Source organism: Poecilia reticulata, chromosome 11 (assembly GCF_904066995.2).
Source record: "Poecilia reticulata chromosome 11, P_reticulata-male-v2, whole genome shotgun sequence".
Taxonomy (NCBI): domain Eukaryota; kingdom Metazoa; phylum Chordata; class Actinopteri; order Cyprinodontiformes; family Poeciliidae; genus Poecilia; species Poecilia reticulata.
Window position 1 is genome coordinate 13,205,909 of NC_088840.1, and position 24,851 is coordinate 13,230,759.

Consider the following 24,851-nt stretch of genomic DNA (forward strand, 5'->3'; position numbering starts at 1 on the left):
GTAAAATAACAACAAAAAGGACTCCGACTGACTACTTACTTAATTTTATTTATAGAATAAAGGGTAATAATTTTAAAAACAGGTATAATTTTTTAAAAAGAAATTCTTCGGGATAATTTTCTTCCCAAATTCAGAAATTACACCTCATTTATGTGGGCGTGTTTTCTCTCAGAATGGCCCTTTGGTGACATCTAGTTGCCGACCTGCCGCAGTTTTCTTCAGAACGACCCCTCCGATGTAGAGATAAACTTCACTGAGAACTTACCGATGTTTTGGCAAAAATACATTATTTTTTCCTAACTCAGATTGTCATAACTTCTGCTTTTTTGTTTGGTATTTTTTTAAGCCATTTCAAATAAAAATACAGAACTTTACCATAGAGGACATTTGTATACAGTGAAACATTTACCGAATTAAAATGGATATGGATTCTGGACATAAATATTTTCCATGCACAATATTTTTACTTGAATTAGAAATTCTGAAAACAAATTCTATAATTTTCCAGATTCTGGAGGAACACTGGTTCCATTAAAGAGACAGGAACGGTTTACTATTAGTCATCTTTATTTGTTCATTTGTCTATTTTTTCATGTATTTCTTTATTTTTCTTAAACATAAAACTGTTAAAACTGTCAGAGGACATTAGTATAACAACCAGTCATGCCAGCTATGTATCCATCTAAATCTTAATCTTCCTTTTTCTTAATCTTTGATCCTTCCCACTGCCCTGCCTCTCTCTAAAGCCTTTAAGCACTTGGCACTAGACAGCATTTACCAGTTTTTAGTGTAGCATTATCTCACAAGCTGGTTTCATTTAGTCTGAAACATTTTAAGGGGCTCCATTTCCATCATGGCAAGACAAAGGTGAGATCCTGTTGATCTTAAGGCATACTAAGCAAATTAAACCAGCAATTTTAGGACTTTCCAGCAATCACATTTAACTTTGCTAGGTTTTGCATCTTCTGTAGTGACAACAGGAACTCTGTGTTAAATCTAATAAATTATTCTGATAAATTTCCTCAGAAGTATAGGATTCTATTCTTAATAAATATTAATGCACTGCTTAGCAACTGTAAACAGCTGAAATGGAAAGATAAAAGCCAATTTATAACATCTTACAACAAAGGTAAAGTGACAGTTACATAGAACTATACTAGAGAGACTTTCAAATAAATAAATTTATGTGATTGTCAAAAAACTTGAGGTGCCTTTGCTCAGTCTTGAAGCCAATCCTTTAGCTCTCTTCGTATTCAGTTTTGAAGCAGTTCCACCTACCAAAGCCCTGATTGATAACCAGATACACACAGCAATAAATCTGAATACTGGATGTTGCAGTCCCCTTAACTGTGTGCCACAGTCACATATGTGTAATAAACTACTCAGACTCACTCTGAACAGTAATGGGGACTGGAAACCTTCCGATGTAAACAGGTTAGCCTGTGCTGCTAACCTTAATCTGAAATGTAAACAAATGCTTCAGTGTCAAGTAGGAGATAGTTCACAGGGGTTACTGACAGAATTGGACCAGGGCCTGCTAGCCAGCAGAACCACACAGGTCACAACAGAGGTCACTCTTTCCAGAAGCAGTGTAATAAAACGCTTTTTGACCCTCAGGGTCTTGTCATAGGTCCTTCTTGTTAAACAGCAACGGTTTTTACATTAAAAAGACAAGCATATGTCTCTTTCTGAATAGACAGCCATGGACACTTACAATAAGCACTGGAAAAAAGAAAGGAGTTGCAGTTGTTTGGCCTTTTCCCCAGTTTTTGAGTGAGTTTCTGTGAAGCTCTTTTTGTGTGTGTGTGTGTGTGTGTTGCAAAACATTCTCTGTACAAACAGAATCAAAATCTGAACAAAAAGTTTCCCAGATGCACAAATAGGTCACATGTCCTGCTTTGTTGTACTTCCTGTTCGTCCCAAGTGTTCCACACTTCAGACTCGAGCTTGCTGTGCCAGTACTTGCACAAGATCTGCATTTCAGCCACATCCCGGCTCTCGTCTCTCACAGAGCTGCAAGTCTGTTAGCTGAAGCAAAAAAGAATCACAGGATGGTCACGTAAAGGTGACGTGTGATTGGCCGAGATGAAACTCTGGAGTTTGTAGCTTGTCCAGGATGGAGAGAACACCTCTTCTCTTTTTTTTTTCGTGTTTGAAAATGATGCATTTTGTTTTTTGATGTTCCACTGCAGTCTGTTGCACCGAAAAGTTGGATATCCACGGTGTGTGATTCATTATGAAGCGGAGAACCTGTTTTTTTGTCTTTGGAGGATGAAGGAGAGAACAAGACAGAAATAAAGAAAGTCCGTCCAATCATATCTCTTTCCTTCAACCTCTCCAAAACCCCTCCGCCCCCCGCGCTGCTGCAGTGCCGACTGGTGAGCAGGAAGAGAGAGGAGGGGCAGTTTAAACCGATCAGGGATCAGTGGAGATCAGTCCATGTATTGATCTATGATCAGGAGCAGTGAGTGGGTCCAGCCCCTCCCCTCTCCTTCACCGCCTACCCTAGCCTATCCTAGCCCGTTCTTCCCTCTCTCCCACCCGCAACCCCTTCGGAGCCCATATCAAAGCAGCAGAACCTGTAGACAGAGGTGCCCCCCTCTGGCCCTCCATTGTCAGAGGATGATGCAGCAACGGCACAGACGCTGGCCCCCTCCATGCACAGAGGGGGGAGGCGTTACTGGGGCAAAGTATGCGTGCACTTTGATATCCGGAAGCTGGGCCTGTGCAACAAAGAAATACATTTATTAGTTTGGTCACAAGTTTAAATCCACTTATCAGCATAAATGTAATTTATTTGGAGCTTTTATTGTTATATGTGTATGTGGCCAAATATGAACTTGGTAAGAGAAAATTAACCCAATAGCAGTGGGAGTGCAAGTATGCATTTCATTCTGCATGTATACATTTTGACTGTGTGGAAGAAAATATCCATAATAGATTAAAATTTTGCAATGCTCTATAAGCTCGCCTCTTATAATACCAACATGTTTTTACAGTGCTTTCTGTAATATTTCTACTGGGCAAGAATGATAATTAACACATTATGAGACTTGGTTGCATAGACAAAACACCCAGAAAGGACATTAACTGAACGATGTTGAAACTTGCTTATCTTCTGTAATGAACTGTCAGGCCTAATGCCCATGTTTAGATTAAGTAAAATCCTCATGCAACAGCATCAACCCATCAGTAAGTTAGCTGAAATGTTGGCACGTTAATAATTACCCCACTAAATCCAGATCTACAATTATGTTCTTTCAGTTTGTCGAACTAAAGAAATTTGATTTGCCAGTTAAAATTCATGCAGTTTGCCATATTTACTTTTGTAAAAATGTTACACTTTGTTGAATTTGAAAAACTATTTTCTGCACAAAATTAGAAGCCATGTAAAAATCCTTCTCACCTAGAAAACAATGTTGAAAACAAACCAGGATTAATCTAATTAAAATCCTTAAAGTGTAAATAAACCGCACCCTTTTCACAATAAGAAAAGCAAAAAACATGCGAATGAACATCTCTCCGTTTGTGCCGCTCACCCTGATGCGCTTGATGCCAGCCCTGGTGACTTGCTGGCAGTCGTAGAGTTCGATCCGTTCCAGACGGTGGCAGCTCTTGAGGTGCTCCAGGGTCACGTCAGTGATGAGGGGACAGTTGTCCAGCTCCACCACCGTGAGGCGCTCCTGGCCACAGGTGCTGTTGCTGAGAGCTCTGATGCCATCATCGGTGATCAGCTCGCAGTGGGACAGGGACTGGCGGGGGGCATGAGAGAACGGACGAAGACACGTTGATGCACAGCCAGGCTGAGAGGGATCTGGCACAAGTTCAGACAGTGCAGGTCTAAATGTTTACCAATGCTTGCAGCCGTGGGCAGTGGATCGACAGCTGAACCAAGGTGTTATCGGTCACCTGGGGGGAGGACGAGCTTGATTAGAAAATGTCTTCACATGTCTCCTCACAGCTTAGAGGCTGACATCTCAATGTGGATTGATGCGCTGCATGATAATGTGTTGCAGTGAGTCTCTCTCTGTCCAGCTCGCTGCATTTAAAAGTGATTCAAAGGGTATGCAGCAAGAAAAAAAACACTTTTATCCACATAGTCATACTGCTCCAGCCTGCTACAGTCTAACCTTTTCACAGAACAACCGATAAAGTAGGGGTGAGCGAGACAGGCTTTGAATTTTGACACAATATTTTGAGGAAGTATTTTGATAATGACGAAGCCTAATTTAAATAGGCTTCTTCAGGACACCAGTTACTGAAAGAAGTGATATTTGTATCACTAAGTTTCACACAGCTGCATATTTGTTGATACTCTTGTGGAACGAGAGGATTAATGTATCAACAGTGGAGAAAAATTATTTAAAAAAAATAATATTTTTGTTTTGTGTTTTTATTTAACATCATTACATAAAACTTGTCAAGACAACAATAAATAAAAAATTCTTATGATAGAAAATTTTTCACGATAAATGATAAGCGATACGTTAAATGCCACATATTCACTTACCAGAATACATTCTTCTAAGTCCATTTTTTCAAGCTCATGACAGTTCTGTGGAAAAAAAATATGGATGGGTTGTTCAGAAGTAAATTCAATTCAATTTAGAAATGGTAAGTGAAATGGATGGATGGCTCAAGACCCTTCACATTGATGCAAGACCCCACCCCCGTGTCAACAATCAGCCAGAACGTGGATGACAGTTACTTATGGATGCAAAATGTATGCAATATACTGTCAAGAAAAGGTTCAGGCAATGTTTTTAGCTATGAAGACAAAATATGAGGAGGAAAAGTCATGAGCAACAGACTCTCACAATAGTCCCATCGCAACTCATAAAAAAAAAACAAAAAAAAAAGGCTTGAGAGCGTTTGTGTGATCAGATCCGTGATCAGTAGAAAATATACCAACTTTGGATGTTGTGCAATTCCATTAAACAGCATTTGCACTTTGTAGTGCAGTGCACAGTGTTCAACACTTAAAGCCCTCCTAACCTTCTGCTGATAATCTGACGAATCAGTGGTGTTCATTTTCCCCACAGAGGAGCTACAACTAATGGTGGAGGCGCAGCAACCTACCATAAACGCAGGTAAATTCCACACATTGAGAATTAGCCTTGTCCAGTAGTACTGTTGTCCAGAAGACCGCGAGTATGTCGTAATCTGATGTGAAAGGGATCGCTGAAGGAGGAACCAGTAACACAAACTAATAAAACTCACCCGTGCAAGAACCGTGAACCCCACATCAGTAACAAGCGAACATCGCGCAGCCTCGAGGATTCTTGCAAAACAGAAAATAAAGTTCCGATAAGCAAATATTTCCATTAAAGAAATCTGTGACCAGGAGAGGGTACTGACACCAATCATAAGCTTCAAATTTTATGCATTTAGATAAACCAGCTACGTTTAAAATAATGCTACTTACTTGAGTTGAGGACAATTAAGTCCCAGTGCAGTCAGAGAGGCGTCAGTGACATTACTGCAGCCAGATATGCAGAGGATCTGCAACTTGTGGCATCCCCGACACAAACTGACCAGGCCTTCATCTGTTATTTGCTGGTGGTGTCGGACAAAGAAAAACAAGTTAGAAGAACATTCAGCCATACAAACATTTCCCTCAGTTATCACTAATAGTTAGTCCATTCAATAAAAGAAATGCTGGACTTACTGTGCAGGACTGCATATTGATGGTGGTCAGTTCAGGGCAGTGCTTCTGTAGGTGCTTCAGTGCGCCGTCGTCCAGCTGGTTTACAGCAAACATGTTATTAGTGAGATCCATTTCTATAATTTAGCTGTGTAATAAAATACTTAATGTCACATTTCTCAAAAGAAAAAGAATATACAAAAATGTATATATTTTTCCAAAGAGATTAATAATTACCAGAAAGTGTGTAAAAAAGCACAAATCTTTCCAGCAGAATCTGTTATAATTTTTGTGAATTTTACTTAATCAAAAATTAGGATTTGTTGGCTTCATTTTACCTTCTTTTTAGTGAGACTGGAATACACCAATGATTTCACTAGGCTATAATTAAAAATCTTTATGTATCAGGACATTTGTATTTATAGAATCTGGCAGCTTTATTTTAATTGTATTTAAAATAGATGTTTTTCACATAAACATTTGTATTGAGTCAATTGTAGATAAAAAATAAAGAATTAAGCCAAACAATTCCAGAAATGTTTTAGAAAAAAAAAAGAAAACATGGAAATTTCAGAGTTTGAAAAGTAAAAAAAAAAAAAGGACTTTTCAAACTCAGAAATTTCTTTGTTTTTTGTTTTTTGTTTTTTTTTTTAGAAAATTTCAGATTTTTTGCCGGAGATTTACTCCCTTTTTTTCTAAAACTCCATAGTAGATATAACATTTTATAAAGGTAATTCATACAAACACCTATATAATAATGCACTGCAAAAAGAAACAGTAGTACTAAAATGAAATAATTGTGTGTGTGTGTTTTTACCTGTGTGCAGCCTCTGAGGAAAAGTGATCGTAAACCAGTGCAACCTCTAGCCAGGGCCTCAATGCCATCACGCGTGATCTGGTCACACCATGACAGATTCAACATCTCCAGCATTCTGCAGCCGTCGCTAAACAACATCAACATGAAAACAAAAAAGGTGTGAAAATCAAGGCACTTTGACAAACAGCGTTTGCAAAACATTTAAGTGTGTAAGACCTGCCGAGTTAAAAGTAGGGTTACGACCTCAGAAATACCTCAGGGCCTTGAGGGAGTGGTTGGTGACGGAGACGCAGGAGGTGAGATCCAACTGTTTGAGCTTGGAGCAAAACTTGCTGAGGCTGAGGCAGGTGCTGTCTGTGATCTTGGTGCAGCCGTTCAGGTTCAGTACTTCAATGTTTCTACAGTTCTGAGCAAATGTCCTGGAAAGCAGGTGAAGCGTTAGAAAGGGAATTTCTCAAGAACCGTTTCATTTTTTTTTACTTAAAAGTCAGATCATGGGAGTCAGCGAGGAGCCAGTACATACAGTCTTATTTCACATGTTGCTCTCATTTGAAACCTTCAACCCTTAGCTACATACTGAACTTCTTTATAGTGCATTTCAAAGGTTTTCATACCCTTTGAAAGTGTCTCACACTTTGTTACAAACTAATGTATTTTGTTTGGACTTTATGTGACAAAGGAGAATAACTGAAAGACTTTTTCTAACAAAAATCTGAAAAGTGTGCAATGCCTGATATTTCTGAACAAAATCCAGAGCAACGAGGGAGAGAAAATGCGTTTCTGCAGTTTTCGAAGATTTATGGAGCAAACAGGCTGAAGAAGGTTGTTTGTTCAGGTGGGACCGATATTGAACTATTTCTGACCGTCGTCTGAAAAGCCATCCTAATGGCAAAACAGGGTGGTGGCTGCTTTTCTTCAGCAGGGAGAGCACAGCTGGCTAGATTTTATGTGACTAGAGTCAAAAATAAAGTGCAAATTTCATTGTCCAGATCTAGATCCAATTGAAAATCTGTGTCAAAATCTGTGTCAAAACTAAAATGTACATTTACAACGTTCAGAACAATCTGAGCCATTTTGTAAAGAACAATGGGCAAAGATTTCAGTCTCTGAATGTCAAAAGCTGGTGGAGACATACCCAAAAAGACTTACAGCTGTGCAAAGATGAACCACATTTTTTCTTCTTAATTTATAAAAATACTCTGAAGATATTCTTTTGTTGGTCTGCCACGTATAAAGTCTCAACAGTCCTACAATTACATGACGAATAAATGAAATGCATGGCAAAATATGTGAGCAAATTAGAAAGAGTTCAAGGAGTAGGAACATTTGTGTAAACCTGCTTTTTATAGAAGCAACAGAGCCCATCATACAAAAGAACTGTATAACAAAAGGTTGCTTTTTCTTCTTTTTTGTTGAGTGGGTACAAAGTAAACTAGGATGAAAAGTAAATAAATGAGCTCCCAGTAGAATCCCCAGGGAATGAAGAGGTACAAGCTGCTTAAACTTATAATCACAGAGGCAATAGCAGCAAGTAAACAAACCAACAAGAGAGTGAGTTTTTCTTTTATTGAAAAAAAAGATCAAAGCTGAAGTGCACTCATGTAATCAGTGTGTGCCAGAGAGGCAATGGGAATCTCACTTCATAGAAGCATCTCCAACGCTCAGGCAGCCCCTGAGGCTAAGCTGCCTCAGGAAGCCTCCACAACGCTTCGAAATGTTTTCTACCACCCGGCCCTGAGGGACACAAGGCCAAACAGAGAGAGAGAGCAGTGTGAGTGGGCAACAGGACGGTGGATCAGCTGAAACGTCACAGTCCACACCAAAGCCTACTGACCCAGCACTAAGCCTTGGGCTGGGTAATGCTACTCAACCAACGTTCACATTTACACATGCGGCGAATACGTTACTGTCCACTTTATCGCCTTCGCCATCAGAAGCATGGGACTCACTTCTATGTCAGTCTGGAAGTTGAACAAGTCGATCTTCTGCCAGTTGCTGCCATCTAGAGCCAGGACGTTCCACGCCTGAGAGGGGCACACCAGAAACGGGTCAGACAGAGGTGGAGAGGGGTGAAAGGCATTTCCTGTAGCACGAGAGAAGCTGGTAGAGAGCCAGCCTCATGGCGAACTCGGCATCAATACGTTAAAGACAATTTACTAATAATCTTTAGAAATGTGAATACTTCCATTCCTCTAATGGTTAGTTTTACTCCCATATGGCCAAAGCAAATGACTATAAACTGCTTTTTTTTTTAAATAAACTTGATAATTAAAATATGAGAAGCTTAATATGGAAAATAAGGTAAAATGAAATTGCAATAATAATAAAAAATATATCATTTTTTAATGTATAGTTCAATCGAAATTATTACCATTTCATTAGCAAAAGTTATTTAAGATTAAATCCAATTTGTGTACCTAAACACATAAGGGTATACATTTACACTGATATCTATGAAACAGACATCAATGATAAATTTTCTTAAAGTACTTTCAAGTACTTTAAATAGTAACTAGAATGTCCAAAAACACTTCAATAACTGGAATTCATTTGTGATCTATGTAACTTTTTCTAATTTTAGTTCCTCCGTAAATATCTCTCTAAACTCTGGGAAGGTCATTCTAAAAGTGCAGATGACGTTAATCATTCTTTACCAACTATGACAAGATGTCCAATACCCTGAATAATTGAACCACAATCAGTCCAAATAAGAATAAAAAGGAAGTAGGCTGGGATGAAAATGCAGCCTTAAGCTAGGACACTGAGGAAAACATGGAGGTGTTGAGAAAATTATATAGTTTTCTTTGAGTCAGGTTACTTTGTCACTTTGAGATCAGCAATAAAAGCAATGAGGACTGAATTCTAATGTTACAAGAAAAACACCAGGAGCTCCAGAAAAAGAAACGTATCCCTGTGCAGAACAGAACTTCAGTGTTTTTTTTACATAAATGATTCAATTCTAAACAGTTTTTAGTTTTTAGTCCACTATGGCACTGTTAATTTGCTTCAGGCCAGCAGAGGGCACTTTGTTAACAACACTGAAAGGAAATTCAAGACTGGTCAAACCCTCCTGTTGTCCTCGGGTCAAAATGACTGAGATTTGTATGTGTTTTCCCTATACACAGAAAATGAGGACAACAGGAGGGTTTTAAATCGGATCTAGGATGTCATTTAAAAAATATTTGCTGGAATCATAAGTGCTAGTGGGCACATAAAGTGCATAAAGTTTTGAAAGACTGTGCTTACCTTTGACACCTGTGCACATCTGCAGAGTGTAACCACGTCTAAATAGGAAAATATTCTGCAAAGAGAAACAAAAACTTAATCTTAATTTTGACCATTTTCACAGCTATTGGTTTGGTTAAATGCATTTTCTGTTCAGTGTCGTTAAACTCTCTTTTTCAATCCTTTCTAGTGGAGTATTTTCTTCAGCTGACACATTTACTGGAAATATAATCAGCTAGGTCCTGATGTATGGATTCTTATAACAATTTCATAAAAGGCAAAGTTTAAAAGGAACGCAATAAACAAAAAGAAAAATTTAATCTAATTTCTCCCCCATTGTATGGATGACATTGCATGAGGCACAAGAATCAGCAGTTAAGATTTGATCAGCAGTCATTACAAAACAATATGGCAAGTGAACAACTCTGATTAGTCACCTTATGCCTTTTGTGATGTCACCAGAGGAACCGCCACCCGGAAACTTATTATTTAATTAAGATTAAATCTATTTTACAATATAAAAACAACAGAAATCAGACATGTCCTAAAGTTTGACTTATTTTACACAAAAGTCTGACGAGTGGCTTTAAAATATGGGGTAATCTGTTAGCTTGGCAGCAGGAGAGCCCAACATTGAGGCGGTGTTTGAGCTGAGGGCCGGTCAGCCACAAAGGGCCGCATGCAGCCGGGCTACTGGGTCAGCTCAATCCATTAATCTGCCAACGAGTAATCTTTGGCACTCAGACATCTAAGCGTACAGTACATGCTTATACATGAGGATCCAAATGAGCCCAAAAACACAAACATGAACGTGTTTGTCATCCCAGTTGATAGTTATGAAACTACTTGTTCAGTGTCATAGAAACTGTTTTAAAGGAAGGATGTATAGAAAATATAGATTTAAAAGATTGTCACGGTGCCAAGGTTTAAAGTACAGCTGTCGTGTGAATGTCCTTTTAACACGAGATGTCCATTGTTTTCCTCTCTTTACCCAGACAGAGGCTGTGTGTTCTGAGGCGTGTTGGGTTGGGACATGTTCAGACATGTCCGTGTAATCTATACCAGAGTAGCTCCCAGTTCACAGACAGCACACACACACACACACACACACACACACACCACTGTACAGGAACACGTAATCAGTCATCGCTGCGGCTGACCAATCACGTTCCCGCTCATCGATCCCCCTTCTAATAACTGGTTAATGGCCATGACACTGATTATTGATGGACTGTCTGTTTTAATCAAGTACAATCTAACTTTCTATTAAAGTGTGTCAGAGAGGCTTTTTACCACCCACAGAATTCAGTTTCTAAACACTCAAATGAAAATCAATCAGGTGCACAGAAAATTGTTTGTTGTCCCAGCCGTTCTAAGACGTGCAAACTAGTAAGCATATATATGAAATTTCAGATTATCTCAGAATTAATCCAGCAACATATTAATCCAGCAACATATGTGACTGCAGAGCTGCACAATACTTCAGTTGCAGTTGTCATCACATCATCAGTTTGCAACAGCTGATTTTATTTTATACTATAATTCAAATATAACTAACTGACATATGGGTCAAACTCAAGGCCCGGGGGTCACATCTGGTCCACCATAGCTTTTTTTATGTGGCCTGCTAGCCTCTAAAGTGACACATAAACGGAACAGACAAGACAACAGTGTGTTTAAATATTATTTTACCAATCAATTTAAAGCAGTTTTTATCCGTTTTCTGCCAAATTACATCACTCAGTCCCTCCAGTTTCTTGTGAATTATCAAGGAAATTTAAGCAAAATCAACAAATCCTTGCACTTTTTTCCGCTAATCCATAAGTGTGAGTTTATTGCAGATTTTTCGCAAAAATGTAAAAAACATCGACTAAGCGATGGTTTACTCCCACCTTTCAGGTGGCAGTGTTTTTTACTTCTACTAAACAGCTGCATCAGCCTTATCTAATGTTGAGTTATAATCCATAATGATACAGAGAGTAATAAAAAGTCTCATTTACCATCATAGAGAAGTGCAAATATTTCTAAATTACTAACGCAAACACTTCATATTGCAAAAGAAAAATCACAAAATCATGGAGGAACTGAAAAGATGTTAAATAGTATATAATTTTAGCAATTCATTTCTATTTCAACAGTTTGACAGGTTTTATCAATACATTCTGGCACCACTGGCCCTTTAAGAACATTTATGATCTTGATTTGGCCCAAAAGGAAAATGAATTTGGTGTAAATCAGATAGCATGCTTAGGGAGTTAAATTGATTTTTGACTTCCTTTAATGGCCACTTGTTTGACATTATGGAGCATCATGTGTTTATAGAGATAAAAAAAAACATGGCTGAAAAATGTGCGTAAAACAGAACCAATACTGTTGCAACTTTCAGAAGTTAAATGGCAATTTTATGTTGCGCAGGCTTCAACAAAATGCGAAAAATGTCAGCAGTTATGCTGCATTGTGTGAAAGTTACAATTTCATAAAGGAGACATGACAGAAAAGGGGGGAAGTCAAAAACACAGCACAGCTAAATTCAGAGACGTAACACCCTGACATCTTTAATAATGGCTTTTCCACCTGAATACACATAAAAAAGCACTAAACCAGAGATTCAATGCGAGAAATAAGCTAACAGTCCTTGATTGTTCTGTCAAATCCTTCCCTTTTTCTCCAGACAGGATCTTAATAGTGTACAGTCCTATTTGATGAAAAAATGAACACCATACCCTTGAAGCGTGGCAAGATAAGAGCTGGTCCAGCTTTCGGCACAGTTTGAGGCTGGTTGCCACAGTAACAGCTCAGACATAAATTTGGGTGCTGCTGGTGGGGAGCCTGCTGAGTCAGCCCTTCTGCGTAAGGAGACCCTGAACGGCTCTGAACTCTCTCTGTCAGACGTAGTTCTTGTACATATCACAGCTGTTTTTCACAGTTTATATGCGCAGCGAGCCGGCCTACATAACAGCTGCTTATCATGCACCAGCTGAGAGGCAGAGGGACAAGAAAACAAAGCGGAGAACTCAGGAACATCCACAGAGATAGGTTACGCATGATCGCAAACGCCAAAAACAAGAGCAATTATTCAGATCGACAAACTCGTATAAAATTTTGGCACCAGTTACCAAAAATACACTGCATGAATGACATGCTACAAACAGAGTGTTTGTCATGAAGCAGCAAACTAATAAACCTCCCCTAACTTTAGCAGAGTTTTAATTCAGACCTACAGCTGTGTCTTTATTAAATGATAGCCTGAAAACTGCAAGCTATTATCATAATCAAATTATTACCCAAACCAATACAGTATTCAGGAGAAAGTACCCAATGTTCTGTTGAGACGTTGTTCCTCTTATCATGAATATTGGGTTTTGGACTGCTGACTGAAAAAATAAACATCGAGTCACTAGGTGTTTTAAGGACAAAACAAAACAAACAAAAAAAAGCAGATCAAATAAGAATCTTGTGTTTCCTAACAAATGCTTAGAGATAATAAAAACCTCTAGCCCTCCGATTTAATTAGCGTGAGCGTGAGTTACATTCCCTGGTTCATCATGCTGTTGATCTTGAATATGACACCCCTCGTGACGCTAAAAAGTGGAGTTATCCAGTCCAGGTTTATTTATGTGCACATTAAATCGTCACACAGGACTGAAGGAGAAATCAATCTAAAACCACCTTTAATATTCTGTACAACCTTTACTTTTATAATTTTGGCTTTCAGTCTTCTTTCTTTTGAGCATGTCACATAGAATAGAATAGGTAGAATTCAACTTTATTGTTATTGCACACGTCACAAGTACAAATCAACAAAATGCAGTTTTGTATCCATGTCTTTCTTTGTTTGTTTGTTTGATGATTTGATGCGTCTACCTGATGAGGGTCGGAGGTTTCCTTGCTAGAACTTTCTTCTGGTAGAGCCAGTCTCTACTTGACTTCCCTTAAATCCGTCCCATCAGAAGAAAAGTAACTATTTGTATTCTTCTTGTGGTTAATGGTGCCGCTTTTGTGTGAAATGCAATCTCTAAAACTGTGACATGAAAGTTTTACTTTAGTTTCATTAGACCATCACCTTTCGCCCACAAGGAATTAACGTGCTTCTGAAATCCAACTGAATCAAGTTGCTCTGCTAATATAATTAATAACTGAGCTTCACTAGATTATTTCCGTTTTTTTACAGACTGTTTGGGATTTGACTGAATCATTTTCCATATGTATTCTTCCCTCAACAAGTGAAGATATTACCAAAGCAAAAGCACAAACAAAAGTGTTGCGCATGCGAACCGGCTGCATACCTCACAGTTTGAACAATGTTTTAATGAGACTACTCCTTCATGTCATTCAGAAATGCTTTTGTCCTTTGAAGCTAAAACATTTGTCAGGGCCACATTCACATATCACTGGTATGAATGTCATACCTGTTTAAGGAATTTGGAGCATTTGAACCCTTGTTTTGTTTTACAGAGTGGAACTATGATAAAACAAACAACTTCAATGGATTAAAAAAAATGGAATCGGGTGCACAAGAATTTATAGTATGTGGATACATGCCCTCTAATTGAACAGACGTCCCTTAACAAATTACACATCATTAAATATGTTGTTGGGTCGTTGTTTTAACAATGTGATCCAAGCTGTCACCCTCAAAGAGAGGAAAGCTGGTTAGAATAATAGGAAACAACAAAGGAACCACTAAGGCGCAAGCCTCTCGTAAAGTGGAAGACACTCCAGCGCCAGAGTCCACAGCGATTTTAACATCAAAATAAAACACCTTCAAGCTCAACTCAAAATTTGTTGTTTTGGTCTTTAAGGGCCGGTATTCTGTACATCAATTGTCTCAAATGCCTTTCCTAAAGGGCTGCCGTCCTTCAACTTTTAGATGTCTTTCTGCTGCAGCACACTTGGCTCCAGTACGAGCTCATTCGCATGCAGTCATACAGCTCAACTGCATGCTAGTGGGGCAGCTTACCATTCAATTTAAGTATGTAGGACAGGGACACATCTACAAGTTACAAAACCTCGAGAACTGCAGTTTGAGACAACTACTGTACATTTTAGATATCTTCCTGCTGGAACATACCTAAAAACAGATGAATTTGTCATTATCAGGCTCCTGCAAAAAAAAAACTACAAAACACTAGATCCTAGCCCTCAACGACTTGAATTGCCCAGTTTTGCTGCGTGTTTTACGAGAGTATGAGGTAAAAAGCTCAAAAGGACAAAATTTGAGATTACTTTCCTCAGTGAGAATGTTTACACCAAAGAGTGTTGTAATCAAAACAATCTGGTAGTCTGTACATATGGTGGGTTCACTGTTGCTGATCCTGCTAATTTTTTTTTGTCATATTTCTAGCAAGAAAAGGGACTAATGGTAATTTTTTTACTTCAAGCCTTTTATGTTTTGTTTTTTTTTTACTTTCTATTAGCAATTTAAGATTCATCGCCACAAGTCAGATGATTAAAGTATAAAGCTTAGCTTATGCTATAATCTTAAATAAAAAATTAAACATTAAATCTTACATTTTAAGTCTGATAACTTTTTTATTTTGATCATAAGAAACCATTTCAAGCTACTGTAGAAACTGTTTTAAGCACGCATACAACATAACGTCTTTCACCAAGAAACAAAATTATAAAGGAAAAAAAAAAAAAAAAAAAGAAGAAGAAAAGAAGGTCCATCTATACCACAATCCATGGTTTACAAACCAGATTTACTGCTGTCACAATGAGTCCGCCTCACAGCCGATGTTGTGCAACTGTCTCGATATGACACATGTGACAGCGGGTCATGTGTTGCAGCTGGAAAGCGCATTCTACCCTGCCGGACCAGCGAAAGTGTGATGGTGCTAATGGGTGGACTGGTAGCCTCTTTGGAGTGCAGATGGAGCAGCAGAGGAACACAGCACTGCGGAATTCCCCACAAGCTAAGACAAACTATTTATAGCACACACTCACTCTCTCTCTCTCTAACACACACACACACAGATATACAGCTTACACAGGCCTCAGGAGTGTTTCACGCATGCACACGCAACCTAGCATCGCTCAAGCACAGAAATAACATCATGTATCAGAGGAGGTACCTGCAGCCGTGCCTCTTTCCAAGACATAAGCTAACTCATACGGCACGTACAAATCAGCCTGGGACGATGAGCACGTGTGAGGCCGCGCATAATGCCAGATTTATGGAGCGTATGCAGCTGGCGTGTAACAAAATATTGGTCTGTGGGTCACACATTTAAACATGTCAAGGAAAGGGGCTGATATACAATCACAGAGGCTAACGGCTGATTCAGCTAATGAATAACCCCGACCTAAGACTTCAGTCAAGGGCGATTTGTGTCGTGTCGTGGGTGAGAGACTGCGTTACTGATGTGTTTTCAACCCTACCTGAGAAGAAGCTCTTTGGGGAGCTTCTTGTTAATTGGCGCTTCATCGCTGTTTGAGAACACCTGCAGAGACACAAGATAAATAGCAATAATGGTGAGAGGATTGTAAGTTTAACAAGCTCGTAAAAGCATGAGAGAATCTGTGTCCTACGAGCGTATAACCAGGCAGCAACCGCAACCGTTTAAAGGTTTCATTTATGTCAAACATGAGCAGAAACGGAGCCCCACAAGTTGTTTACATTAGTCATCCAAAACTGAGCTAACACATCTTTAATTTATACTAATAAACACACCAGAGGACACATTTGGCTTCTCGTGTCCTCCTCCCTGCAACATTATAATTCTGTCAGGCTGGTCAGCTTGTTGGCATGCTTATCTCAATTAGCCTACTCGCTGGATGTCTGGCCATCTGCTGAGCGGCACACACATACACACGTATGCTTAGGCACACTCGTAAGTTATTAAAGCCCGACCGTTCTGGGTGAAGAACAGTTTCAGGACGTTCCCAATCGAGCCGGACTATGAATTCAGATTAGGGCAAACACCCGCAATCACACAGCCTCTGCAGGCACACGCACATCCTGTCAGTGACACGCTTGGATCCTAAAGGAGTCAGCGAGTGTATCTAATGTGGAGGACTCCCTGCTGTGTCACATGCAAACAGGAAAACAAAGGGAAGGGGAGTGATCGCTGTGCAGGATGAGCAGACATGACCTCTTTTAAACAGAAAGCAGTCAAAATTAGCAAAGAGACGACTAAAAGGGGGAAGTAAAGATCAGAAGACAGAAACTGAACTACAGTGAAGAAAATAAAAATAGATTATTTGTTAAAAACCACAACGTAAAAGAAGAACCAGGAGACAAATGAGGAGGCAAAGGTTAAGAGTTTGAGAGGTAGAGGAGACAAGAGAGAGGGAGTTTTTCAGCAAAATATTAACCAAACTGGTTTGAATGTTAACGGCTCTGCTATGGTAACAGCAAAATGGACAAAGAGGCTTGAAATGTGTAAGCGCACTTAAGGCGTTTCATCACAGCTCACACCTCTGCAACTCCATAAAGCTCTGTTGCATTTTTTATGACTAAAACACATCATTATACTGAATGTAAGCATCAACCACTGCAGTGTGTCAATTTAAAGCCTTTTAGATCACTTCAAGCTCCTCCCTTGTAGAAAATGTTGCTCGTCACCATGGTGTTAAAAGTCTTTAGTTTAATTTGACTAGAAAAGACTGGAATGGCAGAAATGTTCCTAAACCTTGATGTTTTTTAAACATTTAGTCAGGAGAAAGGGGAAAACAAATACAAAAGTGTTTATTTTCAGGGTTTTGTGACAGACCAAAACAAAGTATCACATAGCTGAAGTGGAAAGAAAATTATACACAGCTTTTAAAGGTTTTTGCAGAAAGAAAAATCAGACAAAAGTGGAATGTATTCAGTACATTTCCTCGGTCACCCCTGAATAAAACTGCAGCCAAATGCAACTTTTAGGTGTCACATAATTAATAATCAAGGTCCAACGACGTGGACAGGAACACAGCATGCAGGTATGTGAGAAAGTTGTGAGGTTTGAAGTGGTGTTATGTTATAAAACAATATCCCAAACTTCAATACTTTACTGTCCGAATTCACTTATAATTATATGACAACAAAAAACAAAGTAGGTGATTTTTGGCTGGAAAGCCGATACTATTCATATTAAATTAACTGGAATATAACCCACTTAAGAATATAAAACTTAAGAATGATGCAAAGTCATTAATAAAATGAGTAATTAAATTAAATATCAAGTATCTAGATTACTTTATTGATGCCACCATTGCTAAAACATTGCTTTAACAATCAATTACAACACGTTTCTGTACAATCACTGCACAGGTGGTTTGAGGTATTGAGTATTACTCTATCAAATGTCTGAACATGAAAAGAAAAGTAGAAAAACTGCCTAATCCATTCATCTAAAGCTGACGGCAAGGTGAGCGTTAATTAAACAACCAGCCAAGAGACCCACAGTAACTCTGAACGAGCTGCCAAGAGCCACAACTCAGACGGGAGACTCTAATCTAATTTTGCCCCCCAAAAGTCTGTACTTTATCAAATAGTTGGAAGAAGAAAACCACTGCTGAAAGAAAGCTTTCACATATCCTATTTTAAGTTCTCCACAAGCCATGTACGGGAAACGGCAAAACAGCAAATATGTGGAAGAATTGATTTTTTTTCTCCGCCATCTACATCTAAAAATGAACATTGTACATCACCATAAACACGCCATCTTTTCTGGAGCTGACTGGAGGCAATCGTGTAAGAAAAACCGCAAAATACTAGAGACAACCAAAGAGGTTCCATCAAAAAAACGACCTCAAACATCAAGCCAGCGCTAGAATGGAGGAGTTTACCATGATTGAGGATCTGTGGCAAGACCTGAAAATTGATATTCGCAAAAGCTCTTCATCCAGACTGACTGATCCTGAACTATTTTGGAAAAGAGGAGTAGGTGAGTACACTCATTTTGTATTCGCAAAAACGAGTGTCTATGATGTGTTGAATCGAGGGGATAGAATACAAAAGCAAGCCACTCTTTTTGTAAAAAATATTTGAAAACCCATGCATCACTTTCCTTCCACTTGGAGAATGTGTGCCAGTTTGTTTTTGCCCAATAAAACACATTGAGATCTGTGAAGGACACCGTACATCACTTCTTGCAGCTGGTCTCTAAATGTTTTCAACAGCCTAAAAATCCTCCAGTGGGGATGATAAATAGAGCACACACACAACTCTTTCCTTAAGGTGTTACAGATGACAAATTTCAAAATAGAAGCTGGAACCTTCACGATGGAGAGGATACTCTAAAATCTTTCAGGAATTGAAAGTCCCAAAAAGCACAGAGCCCGTCGAAACGTTTTGTAAAACGGGAAAGCAAAAGCAGAATGGTCTATGAAAGGTCTAAGTAATGAGATCAAGAGGACCTTAGTGGGAAATGAGCCAGACTTTTATGACACAGTTGCAAGACAAAAGTCATAAGATGATTAAAGGTTCATGACAGCCTGCTGAGAGGAAGCAAATTGCCTTCTGAACAACTCAGTGTAGTTAGGGGCAAACTCCCGTTGTCAGATTAAATAAAGATTAAACGATACGATCCCGCTTCCTCCAGCATCTGCAAAGGGAAATGGGTTGCTTAGAACCACCTTATAATTACCATCTTTGCCATCTGAAATGGTAATGGCAGCATCCTGCTGAGGAGATAATTTTCTGTGGTGGGTCAGAACAGAAGAGAGAAAACATGAAAAGAAAAATAATACAGGAGGAAAAAATTGAGCTCTCTGACTGCAGGGGTAAGGGTACTAATCCAACAAAACAACAACAAAGCAGAGATGCAGCTTTTTGGGGAAACTTCAGCAGTGATCCAGCCTTATTCTGGAACGCCGCAGTGCTAAGGTGCAAAAAGATGCATCCTGCCATATATATTTTCAGTAAACAACTCTACAAGTGTTTTATAATCTAAAGAAGAAATTATGTTGCCACTGCTGCAAGTGTTTTACCTAAATGCTCCAAAAACAAAAGTAAATTGCGTTAAATAACTTTTAAAGCTTGACAAAATGTGAAAGCTGTGAATCTTTTAAACAAAACAGGAAGGTCCTGAATCTGTCAGCAGATTCAGGATAAAATGTCTAAAAAAGACTCGAGCTAAAACTACATCTGAAACATGTCACTTATCTTTTACTTCAGCTTAGAAACGGAACATTTTATTTTATTTGTGTACAACTAGTTCGCAACAAATGACCTCTAAAAGCACTTAAACTAAAAAGATCCCATTTAGACAGAAATGCACTGTAAAGTCAGTCCAGTCATGTAGAAAGGTTCAAATTGAATTACACACATTCCAAGTAGATTCTAGACAGAAAACATTGCAGATAATTTCAGTTTATTATGACAATAGATAAAATATTTCCATCTAATGAAATGCTGAGACTCTAGCTTTGCAGCAGTCCCTCAAACTGAGCACACAGCAGTGGAGAGGAAAGGCCACATACACTAAAGAACAACAAGATAAGCAAAGAATTAGTCGATTTACAGGCCTAAACTACAAAATAATTCCTTTCTTGCAATTAGTCTCAATTTCAATGTGTTTATAAGCAAATTCCTAAAATAAAACCAAAGAGAAACACAGAAAATCACAATGAATCAATGGACAAATGAAACTTGATTACGAGTTTTGGATGGAGACTTTAAAATCTGCATTCTAAGTTGATTCTGGAGCAGATAAACCTCAGCAACTGGTTCTTTTATTTATTATAACAGCAGTGCAGCCTCCCTACCCAGTAAGGTGGCATTCCTGTTCCTAGACAGCTTGCAGCAAACTTGGACAGCCTGAAATTTTCTTCTACCAAATAAAAACTGCTTTAAAGAAATTACAGTTGTACTACGTCAATAATGGAGCCTTTTTGTAAAACCCGACTACAAAATATCTCAGGAGTCTAATAGTCAGCTAGTTAGTCCAATCTTTCCTTGCCAGCCCACAGTTTGTTTGTTTTTTCCCACAATACACTGGTTTTCATGCAAGAACACCAACACGTCCTGTTCTGATTTACTGACACTAAGTATGTGAGCACACCCAACTGAGAAAGTCAAGTACCATCAAGTCAAACCCTAAAGAATCTCAGCAATGTGTGAACAGCACATCAGATAAACCGTACTCAGCGCCCGTCGGACTGGGTGATATTAGGACTGAATCCGGCTAAGTCAAATGTTGAGTCCAAAGTGTTTTAGCAGGCCTGTTAGAAATAAAAGCTTGTGTTTTGACCTGCTTCCCTGTAACAGTGAATTTTGTGTAGCGAATCTAAAAAAAACAACAACAAAAAAAACACTCAGTGTGTTTAATGAAGCATATCATGGAGCCATTGTTCTTAAAGTCTGCAGCCAGCCGTGGATTTAACAAAGGAGTTTGTAAACTAGTTTAAAGACACCATTCGACTTCACACTGACATGTGCTTGGCTGTGACGGCTCCGCTGTCACGGCTTTTTTACAGCAGACAGTGCCGAGACTGTAAATATCACTCATAATATACTGAACCGAGATCAATGCTGATCAGGCCCAGAGTTTCTGTTAGCATAAAAACTCCCTTATCCGGCTAGCTTTTATGCTAACAGAGCTAGTCGCATTGTAGCCTCGCAGCGAGAAGGTCCTGGGTTCAAATCCCAGGCTGGGGATCTTTCTGCATGTAGTTGCATGTTCTCCACATTAATTGTAGGTTTAGACAATGGATGGATGTATAAACTGTGGAGGAAAAAAACATTATATGTGTGTGACTAGCTTATTCAGTCAGGTGATCATGCTTTTCAGTGTAGACTTGTCAGAGTTATTAAAAATAAAGAGCCAAACTGAACTGATTGTGGTTACAAGCAACAAGAACAATTTGGAAAATATTTGAGATTGATTTACTGTAAAACTGATTAAACTAGAAGTCTGTTTAATGGTGCATTCACACCGGCTCTGTTTAGTCCGCTTTAATAGTACTCTAGATTGTTTACCTAGAAAGTCTTGCTTGTTTTGGGAGGTGTGAATGCGTAACCGAACTCTGATGCGAACCAAAAAACTCTGGCGCAAACTTGAACTCTGCCTACAAACTTAGGTCTCAGTTTGCTTGAAGTGAATTCTGGCGCAGTTCGAATGCATATGTGAATGCCAAGTGGACCGGAGTCTGCTCCAAATGTAGGAAGCGGACTATAGCGCAGGGCATTCTGGGTAGATACAACCAAAACAAACGCTAGCAGGAGAAACGCATCCTGGTTTTTTTGCCAAACACACAAGAGAAATCCTACAACCACTAAAATCTGACACCACTCTATTTTTGTTTTCAATGCCTTTGTGCTCGGTGTCTTCGTTATTTCCTTAAGTAGTTCTTGGTGCAGCGCCATCGTAGGTGGTAAGCAGGTTTTTCAACGTGTTTCGTTTGTTAACACACTGTGCAAAGTAAAATCAAGCCTCACAAGCTGAAAATGTAACCGGTGTTGTCACTTTAGTCCCCAATCAACCAGAGTGTAAAATCACCCCAACAGATTTTTAGAAATCCAAATTAAACCTCAAATTTAAATGAAGTTCACATTTGTTTAAATAGTCTATAATATGTGAGAAATGAAGAGCTCTTGGGGGCCCCCTGTCGGTCTCAGGGGATCATAAGCAGCAGCTTAGTTTGCCCATACCTTGGGCAGGCTCAGGCCCTCATGTGTAGTATGTCTCTTTTTTCTGGGAGGGGGCAGGGGGCCATTGGGGTAATCCAGCCCGTGTCTTCTGCCCTATCAGAGTGAAAACTAAACAAACGCTGCAGCCCACTCTGAAAGCCTGTAACCTCAGGCGACAGACCCTGATATATTGACTGTACACTCAGCCACAGCCCTGTTGTCTGTCCAGCAGTCCCCAGCTCCTTGTTTTCACTGTCTGCTGCTGGTGCGGGAGGACAACAACAGGATTTCGGATTACCCTTGACCAACAAAACGCCTCAGCTCCTGACTGCGTGTACAAATTAGGAGCAAAGCCGCACGCACACACACACACACGCGCGCACACACACTCAAACACAGTTTGCTTATACAAGACTCCCTACTGGAGACAAACAGTTTAACCGCTGGTGGTCCACTCCCTCCCTGTGTCATTACCTCGAACCGGCTCTTGGTGATACCGTTCATGTCTGCGGCGGCACCTTCCTGCTACAGACAGAACCAGTGGAGCCGCTTCTACGGCCGATTTTGTCGCCGTTTTATTTTTGGGAGCGTAGGAGCCGAGCTGAAGCTGGGTCTTCACAACCTCCTCCTCCTTCTCCTCCTCCTCCCCCCAGCCGCCAGCGAGGCTCCTGTCTCCGGGTCAGTGAGGAGGCGGCAGCGGTGGTGGTAGCGAGGCGTGGTGTGGGTCCGGAGCGGCCTGCGGTACCGTGAGCGCTCGCTGTCTCGGAGAGCGAACGGCTCCCCAGCACGTCTCATCACAGGGCTACCAAAATAACAATAATAACATGGACGGTTCTGTCAAGTGACTTCACTTCCGCCTCTCCCTTCATCATCGCGTACCAGAACCAGTCGGCTGCGCGCGCCGAAACCGTGAAAAAAACACTCGGTGAATGAGAGATTAACGCCCGTCGCTAACGCCTCATCGCTTCTTTCTCACATCGAGCTCCGTTACGGCGGAAGACACGAGCGCTCTCCTCGCTCTTTTCTGTTTACTTGCGGGGGGGAAGGGGAGGGGCAACGTGACGTCATTGATGCGGGGAAAAGCACGCGTGGTCGATTTGTTTTGATTGTGAGGTCCTCCGGGGCCTGTTTCTTCACAGCAATAAGGGACACGGGACGAAAGTTGGGCGTAGCAGAAACTGTCTGAGGGGAAAAGCAGTGATGAATTTATGCTTGTTTCATTTCTGGAGACATACAGCTCCAAACTGTTTTTTATGTCTGAAAAAGAAAATGACCAGAAGTCCATGAGTGCAGTCGAAAGACAAAATTATTCCTATTAAATTCCCTAAAGCGCACAGGTAATTTTTGTTTTCCAATTTTAAACTGTTTCAAAAATAATTCAAAAACGAATATTGAATATTACCTGGCGGAAAGTTGGAGTTGTCTTAGAAACAAGACAATTATATTTGTTGTTTCATACTTTACAGCCATAAAAAACAAATAAACGTGGCTTTTATATCATTTTTGCCCTAGGAGAGTTAAACTTCAAATTTTACTTGTTTTTGTAAGATTTTAAGTGTTAGATCATCACAAAAAATGAGCTGAATGGAATACTTTCAATATTATTTTACATACACATGTGAAACTGTGCTGTGCATATGTATTTAATTTGATACCCCTAAATAAATCTAGAGCTTATTGTTTTCAGAGGTTAGTGAACAAACATCATAAATACCAATGAATACTGGTGGATGAGGGATAAAGATATGAAGTTAAAGCAGAGTGAGGATGTAAAACAATATCTTAAGCTTTGGACATCTCACACAGCACCATTTAATCCATTATCTGAAAATGGAAAGCGCTTGACTCAATGCAAAACCTATCAAGACTTGAATGCCTCCCTAGACTGACAGGTCAAGCAAAGAGAGCAGTAATCAGGGAAGCAGCTAAGAGGTCCATGCTAATTCTGAAGTAGTGGAGTTGATAGAAATATGCATAGAGCAGAACAACAACCCTGAACACCAAGCTAAAGCTACAATTTAATGGTTGCTATCAAACTTTATTCATGTGTTAGAACAGCCCAGTCAAAGCTAAGAGCTAAATCTTACAAAAACCTTGTAGGGGAAAAAAATAAAAACTATTTACATTGGCTCTCTATCTAATCTGATATTTGAGCTTTTGCACAAATAAATATGTGAATCTACATGTGCAAAGCTGGTACAGACACACGAAAAGACTGTAATAGCTTTGACTACAGGAAACTAATGAGCACGGTGAACACACGATATATCAATTATTACAGCTACAAATCCACCCCACACTTTTCAGGTCTAATAAAGAAAATAAAAAATGGTATGTTATTAAACGCAACCTGCCATATATATATATTTTTATGGCAGGTTGAAGATAAAAAAACGAACATGTGTTCTCCAATTCTGTGGCTAGAGGGCGCTCTGACATAACCAGCCTTATCTGATAACCTTGTGATGTTTCAGCTGTGAAAGTAACGTGATTTTTACACTTGCCAAGCAGCAAAACTTTACAGAAAGAATGTTCTGTACTGACACTTTCTAAATTGTTCTCATTTTAGGGAATTTTATACTTCTATTGCACAATTGCATCAAGTCACT

General features: G+C 39.5%; 1 protein-coding gene across 1 annotated transcript; it reads right to left on the reverse strand.

The window, feature by feature from the left end:
* Positions 1-549: 549 nt before the first annotated feature.
* fbxl2 (F-box and leucine-rich repeat protein 2) lies at positions 550-23,283 on the reverse strand. The gene is made up of 14 exons (XM_008421898.3): positions 22,717-23,283; positions 16,068-16,129; positions 9,708-9,762; positions 8,411-8,485; positions 8,101-8,195; positions 6,716-6,880; positions 6,462-6,588; positions 5,669-5,743; positions 5,426-5,556; positions 5,221-5,281; positions 4,511-4,555; positions 3,853-3,909; positions 3,540-3,752; positions 550-2,723 (listed from the first exon to the last, which is right to left on the reverse strand). Exons 1-14 carry the CDS (start codon positions 22,744-22,746, stop codon positions 2,616-2,618), a joined length of 1,299 nt encoding a protein of 432 aa, XP_008420120.1. The 5' UTR covers positions 22,747-23,283; the 3' UTR covers positions 550-2,615.
* Positions 23,284-24,851: the final 1,568 nt, after the last annotated feature.

Coding starts and splice junctions, on each gene's coding strand:
- fbxl2 (XM_008421898.3), bottom strand. CDS start 22,746: ATGAACGGTATCACCAAGAGCCGGTTCGAG. Junction 8,486..9,707: donor GATGTGCACAGGTGTCAAAG/GTAAGCACAGTC, acceptor TGCCCCTCTCAG/GCGTGGAACGTCCTGGCTCT. Junction 2,724..3,539: donor CTGGCATCAAGCGCATCAGG/GTGAGCGGCACA, acceptor TTTGTTGCACAG/GCCCAGCTTCCGGATATCAA.